We start from the raw sequence: 15,815 nt of genomic DNA, 5'->3' as shown, positions 1-15,815 counted from the left end.
ATTTGGCAATGCTGGGAATCAAACCCAAGACCTCACATGCAAAGCCAAGTGCTCTCCCACAGAGCTACATCCTTGGGCCCTGGCTTTTATTCTTGTTCAGTTTCAGGGCCTAGTGGTTCTCAGATACTGCTCCTGCCTCTGTGCTCTGGGGTCACATCTAATCCTGCTGGGGGCAGTATTTGGTGCCAGCTATATCAAGACCCTGGACCTCTTGCAGGTAAAGTGTGTGCTTAGTCCATTGAGCTCTGTCTCTAATCCTGCTTTGTTTTATCTACAAAACTTAACATGGGGTTGGGAACCTGGAGAGATAGTCAGCAGGTAGGGCACTTACCTTGTACAGTGCCACTGGGATCCTGGCATCCCACACAGTCCCCCAAGCAATTCTGATTGGAGAGGCAGGAATAACCCTGAGCATTGCTGAGTGTGGCCCCCAAACAAAATTTAATGTGAGGTGGGGGATTGAGGGCTTTTACCTTTTATGTGGCCAGTCTGGGTTCAATCCCTGAAACCCCATATGGTACCTTCAGCACCATCAGGAGTAATTCCTGAGGGTAGAGCCAGGAGTAAGCTCTAAGCACTTCTGGGTGTGACCCCTTCCCCAAAAGATGGGAGAGTGCTTGCCTTGCACATTGCTGACCTGGGTTTGATCCCTGGCACCCCAAGCACTTCCGGAAGTGATCTCTGAGCACAGCTGGGTGTGGCCCTAAAATAAAATGTGAACATTGGAGAAGTAGAGGGGGGAGACAGTGCAGTGGTTAGGACTCATGCAAGACTCAATTCCCAGCACCACGTAATTCCTCAAATGTTGGTGGGGCCGCCGGACCTTCTGAGCACTGCTTGGGTGGGAGGCAAAAAAAAATATGGGGGTGGGAAACTATCTTAAAGGGCTAGCTAGCACACGCATGCATGGTGGAAGCCTGGGTTCAAGCCCCAGTATCATATGTTCCCGCTAGAGCACTGAGCCCAGAGTAGCCCCTGAGTGCTGCTGGGTGTGATCTGAAAAAAACAAGAAAAGGCACTGGAGCAATAGTACAGCAGTTAGGGTGTTTGCATATAGCCAATTTGGATTTGATCCCCAGCATCTTATAGGGTCCCCCAAGTATCACCAAGAATGATTCCTGAGTGCACAGCCAGTAGTAGCCCCAAAGCATACAGGCCCAAAGATCAAAATAACCAAAAAAGCGGGGGGGGGGGGCTGCTGAGCTAGTACAGTAGGTGGGGCACTTAGATGTGGCCATCCTGGGTTCAATCCCTGGTATTTCATATGGGGATGCTCAGGACAGTGAGCTCAGAACCAGGAGTAACTCCTGAGCACCACTGGGTGTGTCCCCTGCCCCAAATAAAGTTCACAGGGCTGGAATGCATTCCCTGTGCATACCAAGACCTAATTTCAGTTTATGCCAGAAAACGTCCTACTGTACTATCCAATCCCCTCAATTTCTTTTTCTTTTTCTTTTTTTTTTTTGCCTCTCAAGTAGTGCTCTGGGTGCCAGGGCCCCACTGGTGAAGTTTGGCCGACTGGGAAGAGCTTCAATGTAAGGGCCTAAGGATATAGTGCTGCTCAGACCCTGAGGTGCCAGGGATACCTGGGCCACACCAGTGGTGCCAGGGACCCCCACAGGGCCACACCCCTGGAGCAGGAGGGGCCTCCTCTCAGGGCTGCACCTATAATGCTTGGGGACCACGTGGTACCTGGAGTTGAATCCAGGCTGGCTGCATGCTAGGGCTGTGGCCCAAACTGCCCCATCACTGGCAATATTGGTTCCACTTCATTGATAGTCTCCTGAGGAGTTCAGGCCGGGGCATGCAGGCATTGCACAGTGGCTGAGAGCATCTGCCTCGGAAGTCCGTGGTCACAGTTTATTTATTTATTGTCTTTCTGGCTCACGCTAGTGATGCTCAGGGGTTACTCCTGCCTCTGCACTCAGGAGTCACTCCTGGTGGTGCTTGGGGGACCATACGGGATACTGGGGAGCAAACCCGGATCGGCTGCATGCAAGGCAAACACCCTACCCGCTGTACCATTGCTCCAGCCCCATGGTCAGTTTAGATGACGGGGGTCCCACAGATATCCAGTGTGATCCAGGCAGCTCTGCTGTGTGAGTCCACAACTTAGTGCCCTGCAACTCCAGTGCCACAGGGATTTCCAGCTGCCCTGAAGCAAAGAGTTGGGGTGCAACCCTCATGTGGGCACCAGAGCATGCCACAGGAGGACCACGGCAAGCGACACAAACAAAATGTGACCTTCAGAGGTCCGAGAGATAGATGACAGAGCTTTTTCCTTGCATGCAGCCAACCTGGGCCCAATCCCTGGTATTCCATGGGGTCCCCCAAATCCAGCAGGAATAACCCGAGTACCACAGGGATGGTCGAAAACAAAAATAAACCTTGTGTGCGTCAACTAAAGAGGGTGCCACCCAGCAAATACGTGTGCAGGCACAGCTGCTACAGCTTCTAAGGACCCCAAGGGTCAAGTGCCAGCACCACAGCAAAATATAGTGTGCAAACCCCTGTCATCCCATCACTGAAAACAAAGGGAAGGGAGCAATGGAAATGGAACTTTTGGGGGCAACCCAGTAGTGCGTAGAGTTTGCTCTGGGGTCACTCCTGGCAGTGCTCAGGGACCAGGTGTATTACTGGAAATTAAGCTGAAGTCAGCTGAGTGCCAGGGAAATAGCCCACCGTAGAGAGTACAGTGGGGAAGTTCTTGCCTTGCTAGCCAACTCAGGTTCAATCCCTGCCATTTGATTTGGTCCTTTGAACCCCACCAGGAGTGATCCTTGAGTGCAGAGCCAGGAATAAGCCCTGTGCACCGCTGGGTGTGACCCCCGTTCCCAAAATAAAAGGAAGGGTCAGAGAGGCAGTTAGCACTTGCCTTGCATGCAGTTTACCTGGGATTGATTTTGAGCCTGCCAGGAGTAATCCCCGAGCACTGCTGGGTATGGCACCAAAACCAAAAAGTCCTGTACTATCTCTCTGGCTGACATTAATAAACGACTACTGGATATATGTATGTATATACAAAACTTTTAGGCCCCATCCACTGGTATTCAGGGGCTACTCCTAGCTCTGTGCTCAGTGATATTCTCAGCAGCGCCACAGGGGACGGTGGCCTGCTGGGAGCAAACCACTCCTTCGTGCTTAACTGGTAAGGCTCCTGAAGCCATGTCCTTGGCCCAGTAATATAGTTTTGTAAAGGAATTACTTGTGGAGAATAAAAGAGAGTCAAATTTCCAGTATCCATTGAAAAAAGCCACCAGCTAATATTAAAACCGAAAATTAGGCTGGAGTGATAATACAGTGGGTAGGGCATTTGCCTTGCATGCAACCAACCCAGATTCGATCGGTGGCATCTCATATGTTCTCTCAACACCACCACTCCTGGGTTCAGAGTTAGGAGTATCCCCTGAGCATTGATGGGTGTGGTCCCAAAGCAAAAAATAATAAAACTGAAAAGCTTCGTAGCACTATAATGTATTCTGTTTGGAGCTCTAGAGATTAATAAAAAAAAAAAAAGGACAGGAAACTGCCCTGGGGCTGGAGCAATAATAGAGGTTAGGAGCTTGCATGCAGCTGACCCAGGTTCAATCCTCAGCACCCTGTAAGTTCTCCCAACCCCTGCCAAGAGTTATCCCTGAGAGCAGTGTTAGGAGTAAGTCCTGAGCCAGGTGTGGCCCCAAAACAAAACAAAAATCCCACTTTCCAGATTGAAAATAGTTGTCTGGGGGAGTGGGGAGTTTGGGGTGGTTTTTAATGTTTTTTAATTTGGGGGCCACACCTGGCTGTACTTAAGACTTACTCCTGGCTCTGTGCTAATGGATCACTCCTAGTGGGGCTCAGAAGACCACACGGGGTGCTGGGGATTGAACCCTGGTAGGCCACATACAAGGCAAGTGCCCTAGGCCCTGTACTCTGGCGGCTTTGTTTGCTTGCTCTGGAGGCTATACCCCTGGCTCTGTGCTCAGGGGTTGCTCCTGGTGATGCCTGAGGGCCCATATGCTGTGAATTCTCTCTTGAGTCTCCTAAAACATTTTTTGGGGGTGGGTCACACCCGGTGATGCTCAGGGGTTACTACTCCTGGCTCTGTGTTCTGGAATCACTCCTGGCGTTGCTCAGGGGACCATATGGATGCTGGGAATTGAACCTGGGTCGGCCGCCTGCAAGGCAAACGCCCTACCCGCTGTACTGTCACTCCAGCCCCCTCCTAAAACATTTTTAAAGATACTCATTATTGGGGGCTGGAGAGATCATAGAGCAGGCAAGCACAGTTGTTGATCTTTATTATCACCTCCTCTACCTTTATTTTGGGAGGTGCTTCTCTGCTGGAGCGGTAGCACAGAGGTAGGGCGTTTGCCTTGCACATGGCTGATACAGCCAACCCGAGTTCGATTCCTCCACCCCTTTCGGAGAGCCCAGCAAGCTACCAAGAGTATCGCGCCTGCACAGCAAAGCCTGGCAAGCTCCCCATGACGATGTATTCGATATGCCAAACACAGTAACAAGTGTCACAATGGAGACGTTACTGGGCCTGCTCGAGCAAATCGATGAACAACGGGAGGACAGTGCTTCCTGACAGACAGTGCTTCCTTCTCTGCTCCAGCTTACTTAATCTCCACTTCCTTCCTCAGGATTTCTAGCTGTGTTTCCGGCTCAGTAGGGCACCTCAGACTTCTCTAGCTAAACCTTGGGCCCATCCAGGCTGTTTCACTTTCTGATCTCTGCTTCATCAAATACCTAGGCTGGGGGCGGGAGCGATAGCACAGCGGGTAGGGCATTTGCCTTGCATGTGGCCGACCTAAGCATTGCCAGGATTAATTCCTGAGTGCATGAGCCAGGAGTAACCCCTGAGCATTGCCAGGTGTAACCCAAAAAAGAAAAACAAAAAGGACCCAGGCTGGATTCAGTCCATAGCCAACCCAACTGATTTATGTGACTCTTGGGCAATGGGCAATGGGCTGCTTTTTAAATTTTTGTTTTATTTCAGGCCCACTCCTGGCTCTATGCTCAGGGATCAGTCCCAGTGGGGCTGGGGATGGAACCAGGGTCCACAGCTGCAAAGAAAGGACCTCTCCAGCCCTGGGGGTTTTTTTCAACAAGAACAAATATTTTCCAGTTTGTTTCTGTTTGTTTTTGTCTCCACTTAGTAGTGCTTGAGTGGCCACACCTGGCTCTGTGCTCAGGGGGTTGAATCAGTCAAGTACTTACCTCCCTGAACTATCTCTCTGTTTTTGATGGTTCTGGAGTCCACTGCCCTGCAAATACCATTAGTCACCTCATCTGTACCTCTCTAACCCACGTGCATTAGGTTTAGTGCAAATGTGGTTGCATTCCAGTCTGTGGTCTTGCTTCCAACCCCCTCAGCACCATCCTTTCAGGCACTCAGTACAACCAGTTGGCACCAGTGTGGTTACTTCCTTTTCTCTCCGCTCTCGAAACTTTCTGCCTCAAAACCGTGTTTTTTTTTTTTTTTTTTTTTGCCACACCTGGCTATGCTGAGGTTACTCCTGGCAATGCTCAGGCGAGCATATGCCTTGCGCAGGATCAAACCTGGGTCAGTCTGTGCAAGTGCAGGACAATCGCTCTGAACACCCCCGCCCCCACCCCCCACATTTTTGGCACATTGTCTCAAGTTTACCCTCTGCCTAGACGTTTTGTCCTCATTTATCTGCCTGTGAAGTGTGAGGACGAATCTTTCCAGTATAGTCAACCCCGATGACTTGTTCCTGAGATTTCTCCTACACCCTTTACTTAGAAATGATTACTTAAGATGAGCAACTTTCTCTCATCAGGAAAGGCTTCATGGAGGTGGTGTCTAAGAATAAATTCATAATTTTTAGTGGTGGGGGGGTTAGGGGGTAGGTATATTTATGTTTTTGGGGCCACACCCAGAGTTTACTCAGGGTGCTCAGAAGACTATATGAATTGGCAGGGGGGATCGAACCCATATCAGCCACATGCGAGGCAAGTGCCCTACCAATTGTATATACCAGCTCCAGCCCAGGTGTGCTATCTTTTAACTTGAGGTGAGCAGAAAAGAAACAAGGTCCTGGCATTGATTTCAAGGACCCCTACTCCATCCCATTCGAAGTGTGAAAGAGACAAGTGAAGGGGGAGAGAATTACAAATAAGTATGTTTCCGATGGTAGTGGATAGTCAAACCGACTTTGGATGTACCTGGGGGGAGTTGGCTTGGAGAACCAGCTAAAAAGCCATCACTCTCCAGGCAGTTCCTGCTGTCTTCTTATTGCACATGCTGCATGCAGCACATAGAATTATGATTATTTGGGCGGAGCAATAGTCCAGTGAGGAGGGTGTTTGCCTTGCACACTGCTGATCCAGATTCTATCCCTGGCACTCCATATGGTCCCCCAAGCAACACCAGGAGTAAATCACCAAGTGCAGAGCCAGGAGCAACCCCTGAGCATCGTCGGGTGTGGCCCCCAAAAAACAAACAAAAAAAAGGTGATTATTCCGTTGTCGGCTGTTTCTTCAGGCAGGCTGGGGGTTTCATTTTTTTTCCTCCTCAGCACAGGGCTCGGAATATTGTAGGGGCTAGTGAATGAATGAACTACGTGAACGAGAAGATGCATCTTTTAATAGCTAGCTTATAATGCTCTTCCATGTTTTTCGAAGGAAACCCTACTTTGCAGCAAGGCCAGAGGAACAAATATCCTAATACGCAGATCTCAATCACTTTTCCCGGCCCCAGGAAGTCAGCTCTGGGGCGAGCTAGGCGGGGGGTTCGAGCTTTCTTTCCCCAGACGCACTCTGTGCTCGGGCCAGGTCCCGGGGTGACTTCGCGCCAATACCTCCTCCTTTCCGCCCCACCCACAAGCCCCCGGGCGTGGCCGAGCGCGCGGCGCCTTTAAGAAAGGGGCGGAGCAAGAGCGGAAAGACAAAGCCCCTGGCCGCGCGCTCTCCCTCCTCCCTCCGGCGCGCCGCACGGACAGTGGTACCCGGATGTCGGTGTCGCCGTCGGTGACAGATGGCGCAGTGTTTGTCTGTGTCGGGGTGCCTCTCGGGCCTGACCTCTCTCGGCTCCCGGCCCTTCGGCCTCCCGGCGTGACGCATCTCCCACTCGGCGGCGGGCGAGCCCGCGCGCCTGTCACTGGCGCTTATATAACGTGACCTTTCACCTCTCCGTACTGCCCTCTAGTGCGCTGCAACCCAACTACGCGGCAGGAAAAGGGGGCGGGGCCCGAGCCCGGAGCGGCGGCTCCGCGGAGCCAATCGGCTGCGGGCGCTGACCCGCTCCCCGCCTATGGGAGCCGTACGCCGCCGGCGCCACAGGGGAGCAAGTTAGTGTGCGCGTGGCCCGGGCGGGGGGGAGGAGGGGAATCTCCCGCCATTTTTCAATAATTTCCTCCGGTGCCGCTGAGCCAGGAGTCGTGACTGCCGGACGCGGGGGTGGGGGGGCTCCGCGGCGGAGGTTGGCCGGAGGCTGACCGAGCGGCCCACGCGGCGTGCGGGCGAGTCCCGTCCCCCTCGGCGCCCCCGGCCCATGGCCCGGCCGCGGCCGCGCCGGCCCTGAGGGAGCCGAGTTCGCGCCGCCCTCTCACCCCTCCCCTCCCCCACCCACCCCGGGCGCCAGGCGCTCGCTCGGGGCCGCGGGGCCTAGTGTGGCGTCCGCCGCGGAGCCGGAGCCGCCGCCGCCGCCGCTGCTGCTGCTGCTGCTGCCGCCGCGATGGCGCCGCTCCTGGGCCGCAAGCCCTTCCCGCTGGTGAAGCCGCTGCCGGGCGAGGAGCCGCTCTACACCATCGCGCACACGCAGGAGGCCTTCCGCACCCGGGAGTATCCTTGGCCCGCGGCGGGCGGGGAGGGAGGGTCGGGGCTGCGCGGGCTGCGCGGGCTGCGCGGGCTGCGGGCCGGCAGCTGTCAGCGCGCGGGCCTGCGCCCCGCGTCTGCCGGGCCGGGCCGGGCTGGACCGGGCCGGGCGAGCCCGCGCCTGCATCCCTCCATCTCTCTCCCCCGCGCCCCCGGCCGCCGCCGCCGCACTTTGTCCCCGGGGCCTCGCTGTCCCGGCGCGACCCCTGCGTCGCCCCCCGCGCGGCCGGTGGTCGGGCCCTTCTCGGGCTCCTTAAGTATCTCCGATCCGAGGGCGGGTTGGGGTGGGGAGGGGGGAGACCGGGGACGGGGAACGGGGGTGGCTTGGCTTGGCTGTCGCGGCGCTTTTAGCAGGGGGGGTGCAAGGGAAAAAAATAACAAGGAGGAGAACGGTTCTGCGTAAGTTTCTGGAATCGCACCCGCGCGGCCTCGGGAGGCGTCTCCGAGGGGGGCCTCCGGCTCGGCGGGGGCCCGGGGCGGCCCGCCCGGAGGAGGCGGCGCGGCTGGCGGCTCCACTGACAGGCCCCGGGGCGGGAGCGCGATCGCCGACCCGGGGGGAAAAGTTCCCTCGCGCGCGATGCGGCCGCGCGCGAGCCCGCCTGCGGGCGCTGGTCGGCGACGGCCACGGTGCGGGCGGAGCTGGGGGTGCGCCGCCCGGGAGAACGAATGAACGGGGTGCTCGGGGGGGGGGGGCCCTCGCGCCGCCGGCGTTCTTCGGGTGGGCTCGGGGGACGCGCGCGCGCTGGCGGGAGACGCGGCTCGTGGTCCTGGTTGGTTTCTTCTCGCGCAGGCGTCTGAGCCCGCGGCTCGCAAGTTGCCGGTTCTGGAGGGATGCCCCGCTTGCTTCCCGGCTGAAGCTGCTCCCCAGCGGAAAGGTCGGTGTCGGAATCGGGGTGGGTTCCTGGCGCGGTGGGGTGGGACTTTTTTTTTTTTTTTTTTTTTTTTGCGTCCCCGGCTTCCTCTTTGGAGGCGCTCGATTTCGGTTTCTGGAGTCCGCTTGCCTGGGAGTTCGTTTGGATCGCTTGGTTTCGGTTCTCTGGGATCGGTGCTAGGAACTCTGTAGGAGAGCATCTCACTGGGGGCAGCCCGGACCCCCTGCAGGGAGCTTCCGTACAAAGACCCCCCAGAGCGGGTCTCTGCCTGCGGGAGGCTTTGGAAGGAATAAACCCGGGGGCTGTCAGAACTGGAGTGGCTCTTGGGGCCCCCCTGGCTCTCCACCCCCTGGCTTGGCAGTTGTGCCCAGAGGGTCCAGGTGGACTTGTTTATTATGTCGGGAGTTAGAAGTAGTGACTTTTTAGCATTTTTTTTTGTCTGTTAGGATTTTTGAAATGTTGGGCGAGAGAAGTCGTCTGTCTCTGCTAAATCCAGATTATTTGGAAGATGCCCTCCTTCGGCTCTTTTTTTTTTTTTTTCCCAAAAAACAGTGACTTGAAAAAAATGATTTGGGAATCTGCCGATCCCTTTATAATGTCATTCAAATGCCATCTTTTGAGCCGTTGATCCTTGCATGTGTAATCTTACCAGATGTTGATTTTCTTTTTCTTTTTTCCTTCCCAGCTCTGGTTCTAGTGTAGAAACGTGGGCTAGAGAATGTTCTGACAGGGAACCAGGCAGGGCTGTAGTGGGCGCATTCTGCCTTTGAGCTCATGAGGCCGACTTTCTCTATTGGTGATGGAAACCGTTCACGTGATATATGTGGGGCAGTTTCTCTTAAGGAAAGGACAGGTCTTCTAAAAAGAGGTATTTCGGAACAGTTCTTCACGTTTAAAATGTGTTCAGCTAGTAGTTGGAGATCCTTAACAAAGGAATTCTTAAGTTGTATTACACCCAGGGCAATTGCCCCCTTGGGGATTTCTACAAGTGGAAGCACTTTGAGGATGGTTTTGAAACAATTGCAGGCTGTGGTTGGGGGTTGGCATATTTCTTTATTAGGCTGTTAGTGATTTCATTGAGGAGAGCAAGTGTGTGGTTGTTTGACCGCTGCATTTGAAGTATTGTTACTTTTTAATTCGTATTTATAACTGCTTTAATAGGATTTGATACTTTAATTTTCTAATATCTTTTGACTATAAGTATATTCTTCAGCAAATTTATGCTGTATTTTATTGACTTTTTTTTTGCCACACTTTTTGGTTTTCAGGTTTCACTTCTGGCTCTGCTCAGGGATTACTCATGGTGTTGCTCAGGGGATCATATGGGGTACCAGAGATGGAACCCTATCAGACGAATGCAGGGCAAGTGTCCTACCTGCTGTACCATCTCTCCTGACCTCCCCAAATAGTGTGTTTTTTGATAAGTTCTTGAAGACATTGTGTATCTTCACTAAACTTACAGTGTATTTGTGAATGATACATTTAATGATTATGGGGCCTGAGAGAGAGTAGGCCTCTTTGCCTTGCATGGGACTGACCCTTGTTCCATCCCCAGCATTCCATTCTGGGGGTCCCCAAGCACCCCCAGGAGTGATTCCTGAGTTCAGAGCCAGGAGTAACCCCAGAGCATTGCCAGATATAGCCCCCAGATGAAACAAAATTTAGTGGCTGGGTATTAGGAATCAGTGATGCTGTTTATTGAGCTGTAGCTTTGAAATTAACTCATATTATTTTCTAGATTGATACTGGAGGCAAGACAGTCTCTCAGAAGTACCCACACTTACTTGACTTACATCCCCTTTTCATGGAAAAGAAGAAAAACAACTCTCCTGGCAATCTACCTTTCTTTTTTTCTCCTTTTGGTTTTGAGGCCATGGCTGTACTTAGGGCTTACTCCTGGCTCTGTGCTCAGGAATCACTCTTGGTGAGGCTCGGTTGGCCCTTGGGGTGCCAGGGATCAAACTCTGGTTGGCCGTATGCAGTGCAAGTGCCTTACCCGCCCGGTCCACCTTCTTTTAAGGGAGTGGAAGGAAAGCACATCCTCTGTCATTCTCTTTGGCAAGCACTACAGCCTTCTGACGTGGAAGAATGAATTGTCAGAATCTTTCCTACTGGAGTTGCTGGACAGTCGGCTGGTACACTGACTATTGGCGCTTTGGTTTGTTTAGGGACCAGCAGTGCTCAGGGCTTATTTCTCTCTCTGTTCAGGAATGACCCCTGCTGGGCAGTGTGCAAGGCTAGTGCCTCGTCTTTTATACTTTCTGGCCTGCAGCACACTATTTAAGACAAGGTGGATGGCAAGGAGAAACTGAAGTTATAGGCAGAGAACTATAGAGGGAATGTTTAGTTGTATTGCTTTAATTATCTGAATTCTAAAGCTTAGGGGCCATAATCTTTGTAGCATTCGTGTATGAAAACTCAGGTGGTGGGACTGCACCATATAGCACAGCGGGTAAGGTGTTTGCCTTGTACGCGGCTGACCTGGGTTCAATCCCTAGCATCTCATAGGTCCCCTGAGCACGACCAGGAGTAATTCCTGAGTGCAGAGCCAGGAGTAACCCCCTGAGCATTGCTGGATGTGACCCACAAAAAAAAAAAAAAAAGGAAATAAAAAGAAAACTCAGATGGTGTAGTGAAAAGGAAATGTTAGCATAAACAGCTAACCTGATTCTAAGCATGGGAGACTAGAACATGCTTTAGGAGTTGGAGTATAGTTGAAATTACAAGATAATATTTTTATTATTACTTTTTGGGGGGTCTTACTCAGTGATGTTCAGGGGTTATTCCTGGCTCTGCACTCAGGAATCATTCCTGGCAGTGCTTGGGTGACTGTGGGATGCCGGGGGTTGAACCTGGCCTCCTACAAGGTAAACACCCTACCCACTGTACTATCCTACAGCCCCTTGCAAGATAAGATTTTATGGACAGTTGAGACACTGCGGGTTTTGTTTTGGGGCCACACCAGGGCTTACTCCTGGGTTTGCTTACTCCTGGCTCTGCACTCAGGAATTAACTTCAGACGTGCCTAGGAGACCATACCAAATGGTGGTAACGAATCCTGGTTGGCTGTGTGTGCAAGGCAAACACCCCACCTGCTATATTATATGGCCCCAGAATACTGACTTACTATGTAGATTTTTCCAGATTAGAGATTTTTTTTTGAGGGCGGGGGGGCACACTGGAAGAGTTTACTCCTGGCTCTGTGCTCAGGGGTTGCTTCTAGAAGCCCCAGGGGACCTTGTGGGATGCCACGAGCAAGGCAAGGGCCCTACCCGCTCTATTCACTCTAGCCCCCTCCCCCAAAAGGCAGATCTTGAGAGTCTTGAGTGGGTGCTTTAATCCTTCCATTTAAAACTCTTAGGTTTATAGTTATGTTTATTTAACCCCCACATTTTCTGGGCCACTTCCCCTCAAGCGAGCAAGTGCTTATAAAGAAAGTCCTTACAAGGCTAGAGAATAAAGTGGCTTGTTATGGGAAGCAGACAGCTTTTTTTTACCCCCTTCTCCTTTTGGGCCACACCCAGCTGTGCTCAGGATCACTCTTTGTGGGGATGGGGGACTATATGAGATGCCGGGGATTGAACCAGGGTTGACCTGTGGAAGACTGTGCCAGACCTGCCTTACTATTGCTGTGGTCCCTCAGGCAGTTTTTGAATTTAGGGGATAATGGGCACATGAGGAGTTAGTCTGGGACAGTGCTTCACAGGGTGGGTAGGATGCTGCCCCCCAGGGGCAGGGGTGGGGGTTTACCATCAACCCCTCCCCTCCTCTGTGTGTAGAGGGGAGGGGTTGATGGGTGTAGTAGCAGAGTTCACAGGTGGGAGGCCTTGATCATTTAAAGGTTGGTTTCCAGGGGCTGGAGTGATAGCACAGCGGGTAGGGCGTTTGCCTTGCACACGGCCCAACCCGGGTTTGATTCCCAGCATCCCATATGGTTCCCCGAGCACTGCCAGGAGTAATTCCTGCGTGCATGAACCAGGAGTAACCCGTGTACATCGCTGGGTGTGACACGCATGAAAATAAAGTTTGGTTTCCAGAGTGTTACTGAGTGAATCTCCCTCCCCTGCCACACCCCAGAGTAGGTCAAATAAATTTGGGAACCTCTAATCAAGAATTTGAAAATATTTGATCATTTTTAATTCTGCTGCCCCATCCATTACTTTGAAAGGAGTAGCTTTGACATTTTGTCTAATTACTTCTGCTGTAGTTGTTGGAACATTAAACCTCAGTTGGCATTTGCTGTAAAAGGGTTGAGAGTAACGTAAAATCTGAAATGCGATTTAGAGGCATTTGATTTAATATTCTTCCAGGAGGCTTTTCTTTTTTTCCTTTTATTTCCTCCCTTCCCCCTTCTTGGGCCACACCGAGTTTCTTGGGACTGTATGTGGTGATTGGATTTGAACCCTTTTTTGCAGCCATAGCCCCATGCAAAGCAAGTACCTTAACCTCTATTCTCTGTCTCCAGTCTTCCTTTCAGTATTCAGTTATTGTTGCTTTATTTGGTCTTTAAAAACCAGAAGAGTTCTGTAAACTTAAAACTGTTCTGTATTGGAACTGGAGAACTAGTACAGGCACTTGCCCTGTACGTTGCTGACCTGGGTACAATCTCAGGCATCCTGCATGGTCCCCTAAACCCTCCCAGGAGTGATTTTTGAGCACAAAATATTACAGGTGTGGCTCCGAACCCCCCTCCCCCCAGTAAGCCAAACTATTCAATATTGGGGACTTACAGAAATTGTAATGCGAGACATTTGGAATTAACTAAAATGACCAGTCAATTAAAATTTTTCAGCTACAGTGCTAGGGATATTGCTCGGCCGTCGAGCACTTGGTCTTGCTTGGGTGAGGCCCTGTGCTTAAAAGGAAATCAACTCCTGTTGGAGGGCATTCATCCTGAGACACAAACTTCAGGTGTGTAGAAATACAGTATGAGCCACCGACATTCAAGACTCTAGGATGGGGAAAGCTTATCTGGCTAGGTTGTGTGATGCTGGAGCTCTGTGTTTGATCTCCAGCACTTCGTGGTCTTTTGGGAGTACCTCTGACCCTCTTACAGTGCAGTGTGCGAACCCGCTCCTCATGCCCCTTGATAAAAGCTCCTTGGGCTAGAAAGATAGCTTCAGAGTTCGGGCACATGCTTTGTATTTGGAGTCTCATGGTTCCCGGAGCACCTCTGGGATCCCCAGCACTGCTTAGCTGTGACCCAAAAAACAGTTTCAGGTGGTCATAGTTGGGATAAAACAAAATGGAAGAAAAATAGGGAAGAGATTTTTTTTTTTAATTCTAAAACCCAGGCTGAAGGGGCAGATGAAGTTTGCATTGTGCTTTGTTAGCCCTGGTCGTGCTCAGGACTGATGCTAACTCTGTACTAAGGTTCCCCTGATGAAACTCGGGGGCCTTGTGTGGATGAACCCAGGGATTGAACCCAGGTCAGCTGCATGCAAGCAAGAGCCCTGACCGCTTCTTTTACTGTCTTTGGCCCTTCATTGTGCTTTCTAGTGACAGAAAAAGCTGGAGGAAATCTCATGACTCACGTGACTTGGGGGGAGGTGGCTAGGAAGTAGACCTTGGTGATGCTCAAATCTTAGTCCTTACTCTGTGCTCAGGGATCACTGTTGGTATTGCTTGGGAGTGCTGTTGTCAGCGGCAAACGCTATACTGCTGTTTCTGATTGGACTCTCCCTTCTATCCCTGGTGGATGGCCAAGAATTGCAAGGAGGGGACCCCAGGCCCACTGAGCATCCCTCCTCCAAATATGACGAGGATTTAAGCTTTGAAGAGTTTCTGAGATTGAAGCTTTGCTTCTGTTTTTGTTTTGCAGTGCTGGGGTTTGAACCCAGGGTTGCCCATTCTAGGCCTATGGTCTGCCACTAAGCCACAATTCCAGCCCAAGTTTGAAGTGCTGGGCCCATGCAGAGGCCCATAGCTTGATCCTTGACACTACATGGTTCCCTCAGCACTAAGTGTTGGAGCCCTAGTGTCCCCCAGGAATTCTGGGGAGACCCCGAAGTTTTAAAAAAAGATTAAAAGGAGAGGGTTGGGAAGGTACCTCAGTTCTAGAGCATTTGCCTTGGTTCTGGGTTCTAGTCCCTGCACTAACAAAAACATTTGTTGCGTTTTGATTATGTATTTGGGACACCCCTAGGCGTGCTCAGTGTTTACTTCTGGTGGTACTTTGCAGAGTGTATGTGGTACCAGGGATTGAACCGAGGTGGGGCACATTCCGTACTGGCCCTTCACACCTAAAACTTTTGAAGGAAGTTTCACATGGCTAAGGTGACTGGGTGAGGCTTGTGCGTTGGTAAGGGATGCACCCAGGAGAGAGTTGCCTCACTAGCCCTGTGAGGGCGCTCGAGGAGCTGTGACTTTGCCTTACAGTTCATGGAGGTTGAACATTTGAACAGGCTGGCGGCAGGTCAGGTGCCCTGCGCTGGGAATCTGCAACCTTGAGAGGAGCTCACAGGCTGGACCCACCGGTGATGCAGCCATCACAGACGACAGATGCTTGTGCACGGAGAATCTCCTAGCTCTTAAAGTAGGCAGAAGCATAATTAGAAATAATCAGAAATAAATTTGGTGGAGTTGACAGGAGGTGGCCATTGTAGTCAAGTGAAGCATCTGTAGATCTTCGCTAGGGGGCCGAGACTGGTGGAGACCACATGTTTCCGGGGCTCAGACATAGGGCCTTAAGCAGCCCTCAAGCGAAAGAACTGCTTTTCACTTGGTTAGTAGTGTCTGACTCCCATGCAGAAAACCCTGGAGGAGGAATGAAGGTTTATTTCTGTTTGGATTAAGCATGAGGCAGTCTCTGAAGTGTTTGCTTTGTGACGCTTTTACATAGAGTTGTGGGTATCCCAGTGGAGGAGACTGAGCGGAAGTTTCAGGGACGGATGAGGTCACCAGATGACAGTGATTTCTGTGATAGAGGGTGGGAGAGAAACCTCACAGGGCAGAAGGAATTTTATTTGAAAGAAAAAAAAACATCATTTGTAAGTATTTAATTTAAACAGGTTAAAAAAGTTCCCCTCCTTCCCCTTTTGATAGGAAAATTAAAAAGCTAAACAAAATCTGCATTGGGGGAGTGATTTTTCACTGTGGAAGCCAGGCTCTGGGATTGTT

General features: G+C 51.7%; 1 protein-coding gene across 1 annotated transcript in view; it reads left to right on the top strand.

Moving 5' to 3' along the window:
* The first annotated feature begins 7,440 nt into the window (after positions 1-7,440).
* Positions 7,441-15,815, top strand: part of BAZ1B (bromodomain adjacent to zinc finger domain 1B) — a 62,526-nt gene continuing 54,151 nt past the window's right edge. Inside the window, exon 1 of the mRNA XM_056108252.1 lies at positions 7,441-7,791. Coding sequence (XP_055964227.1) covers positions 7,685-7,791 — 107 coding nt within the window. The 5' untranslated portion in view covers positions 7,441-7,684. The remainder of the gene's footprint in view (positions 7,792-15,815) is intronic.

This window comes from Sorex fumeus, unplaced genomic scaffold (assembly GCF_029834395.1).
Source record: "Sorex fumeus unplaced genomic scaffold, SorFum_2.1 ptg000199l, whole genome shotgun sequence".
In the NCBI taxonomy this organism is placed as follows: Eukaryota; Metazoa; Chordata; class Mammalia; order Eulipotyphla; family Soricidae; genus Sorex; species Sorex fumeus.
This window is presented reverse-complemented; position numbering and strand designations above follow the sequence as displayed.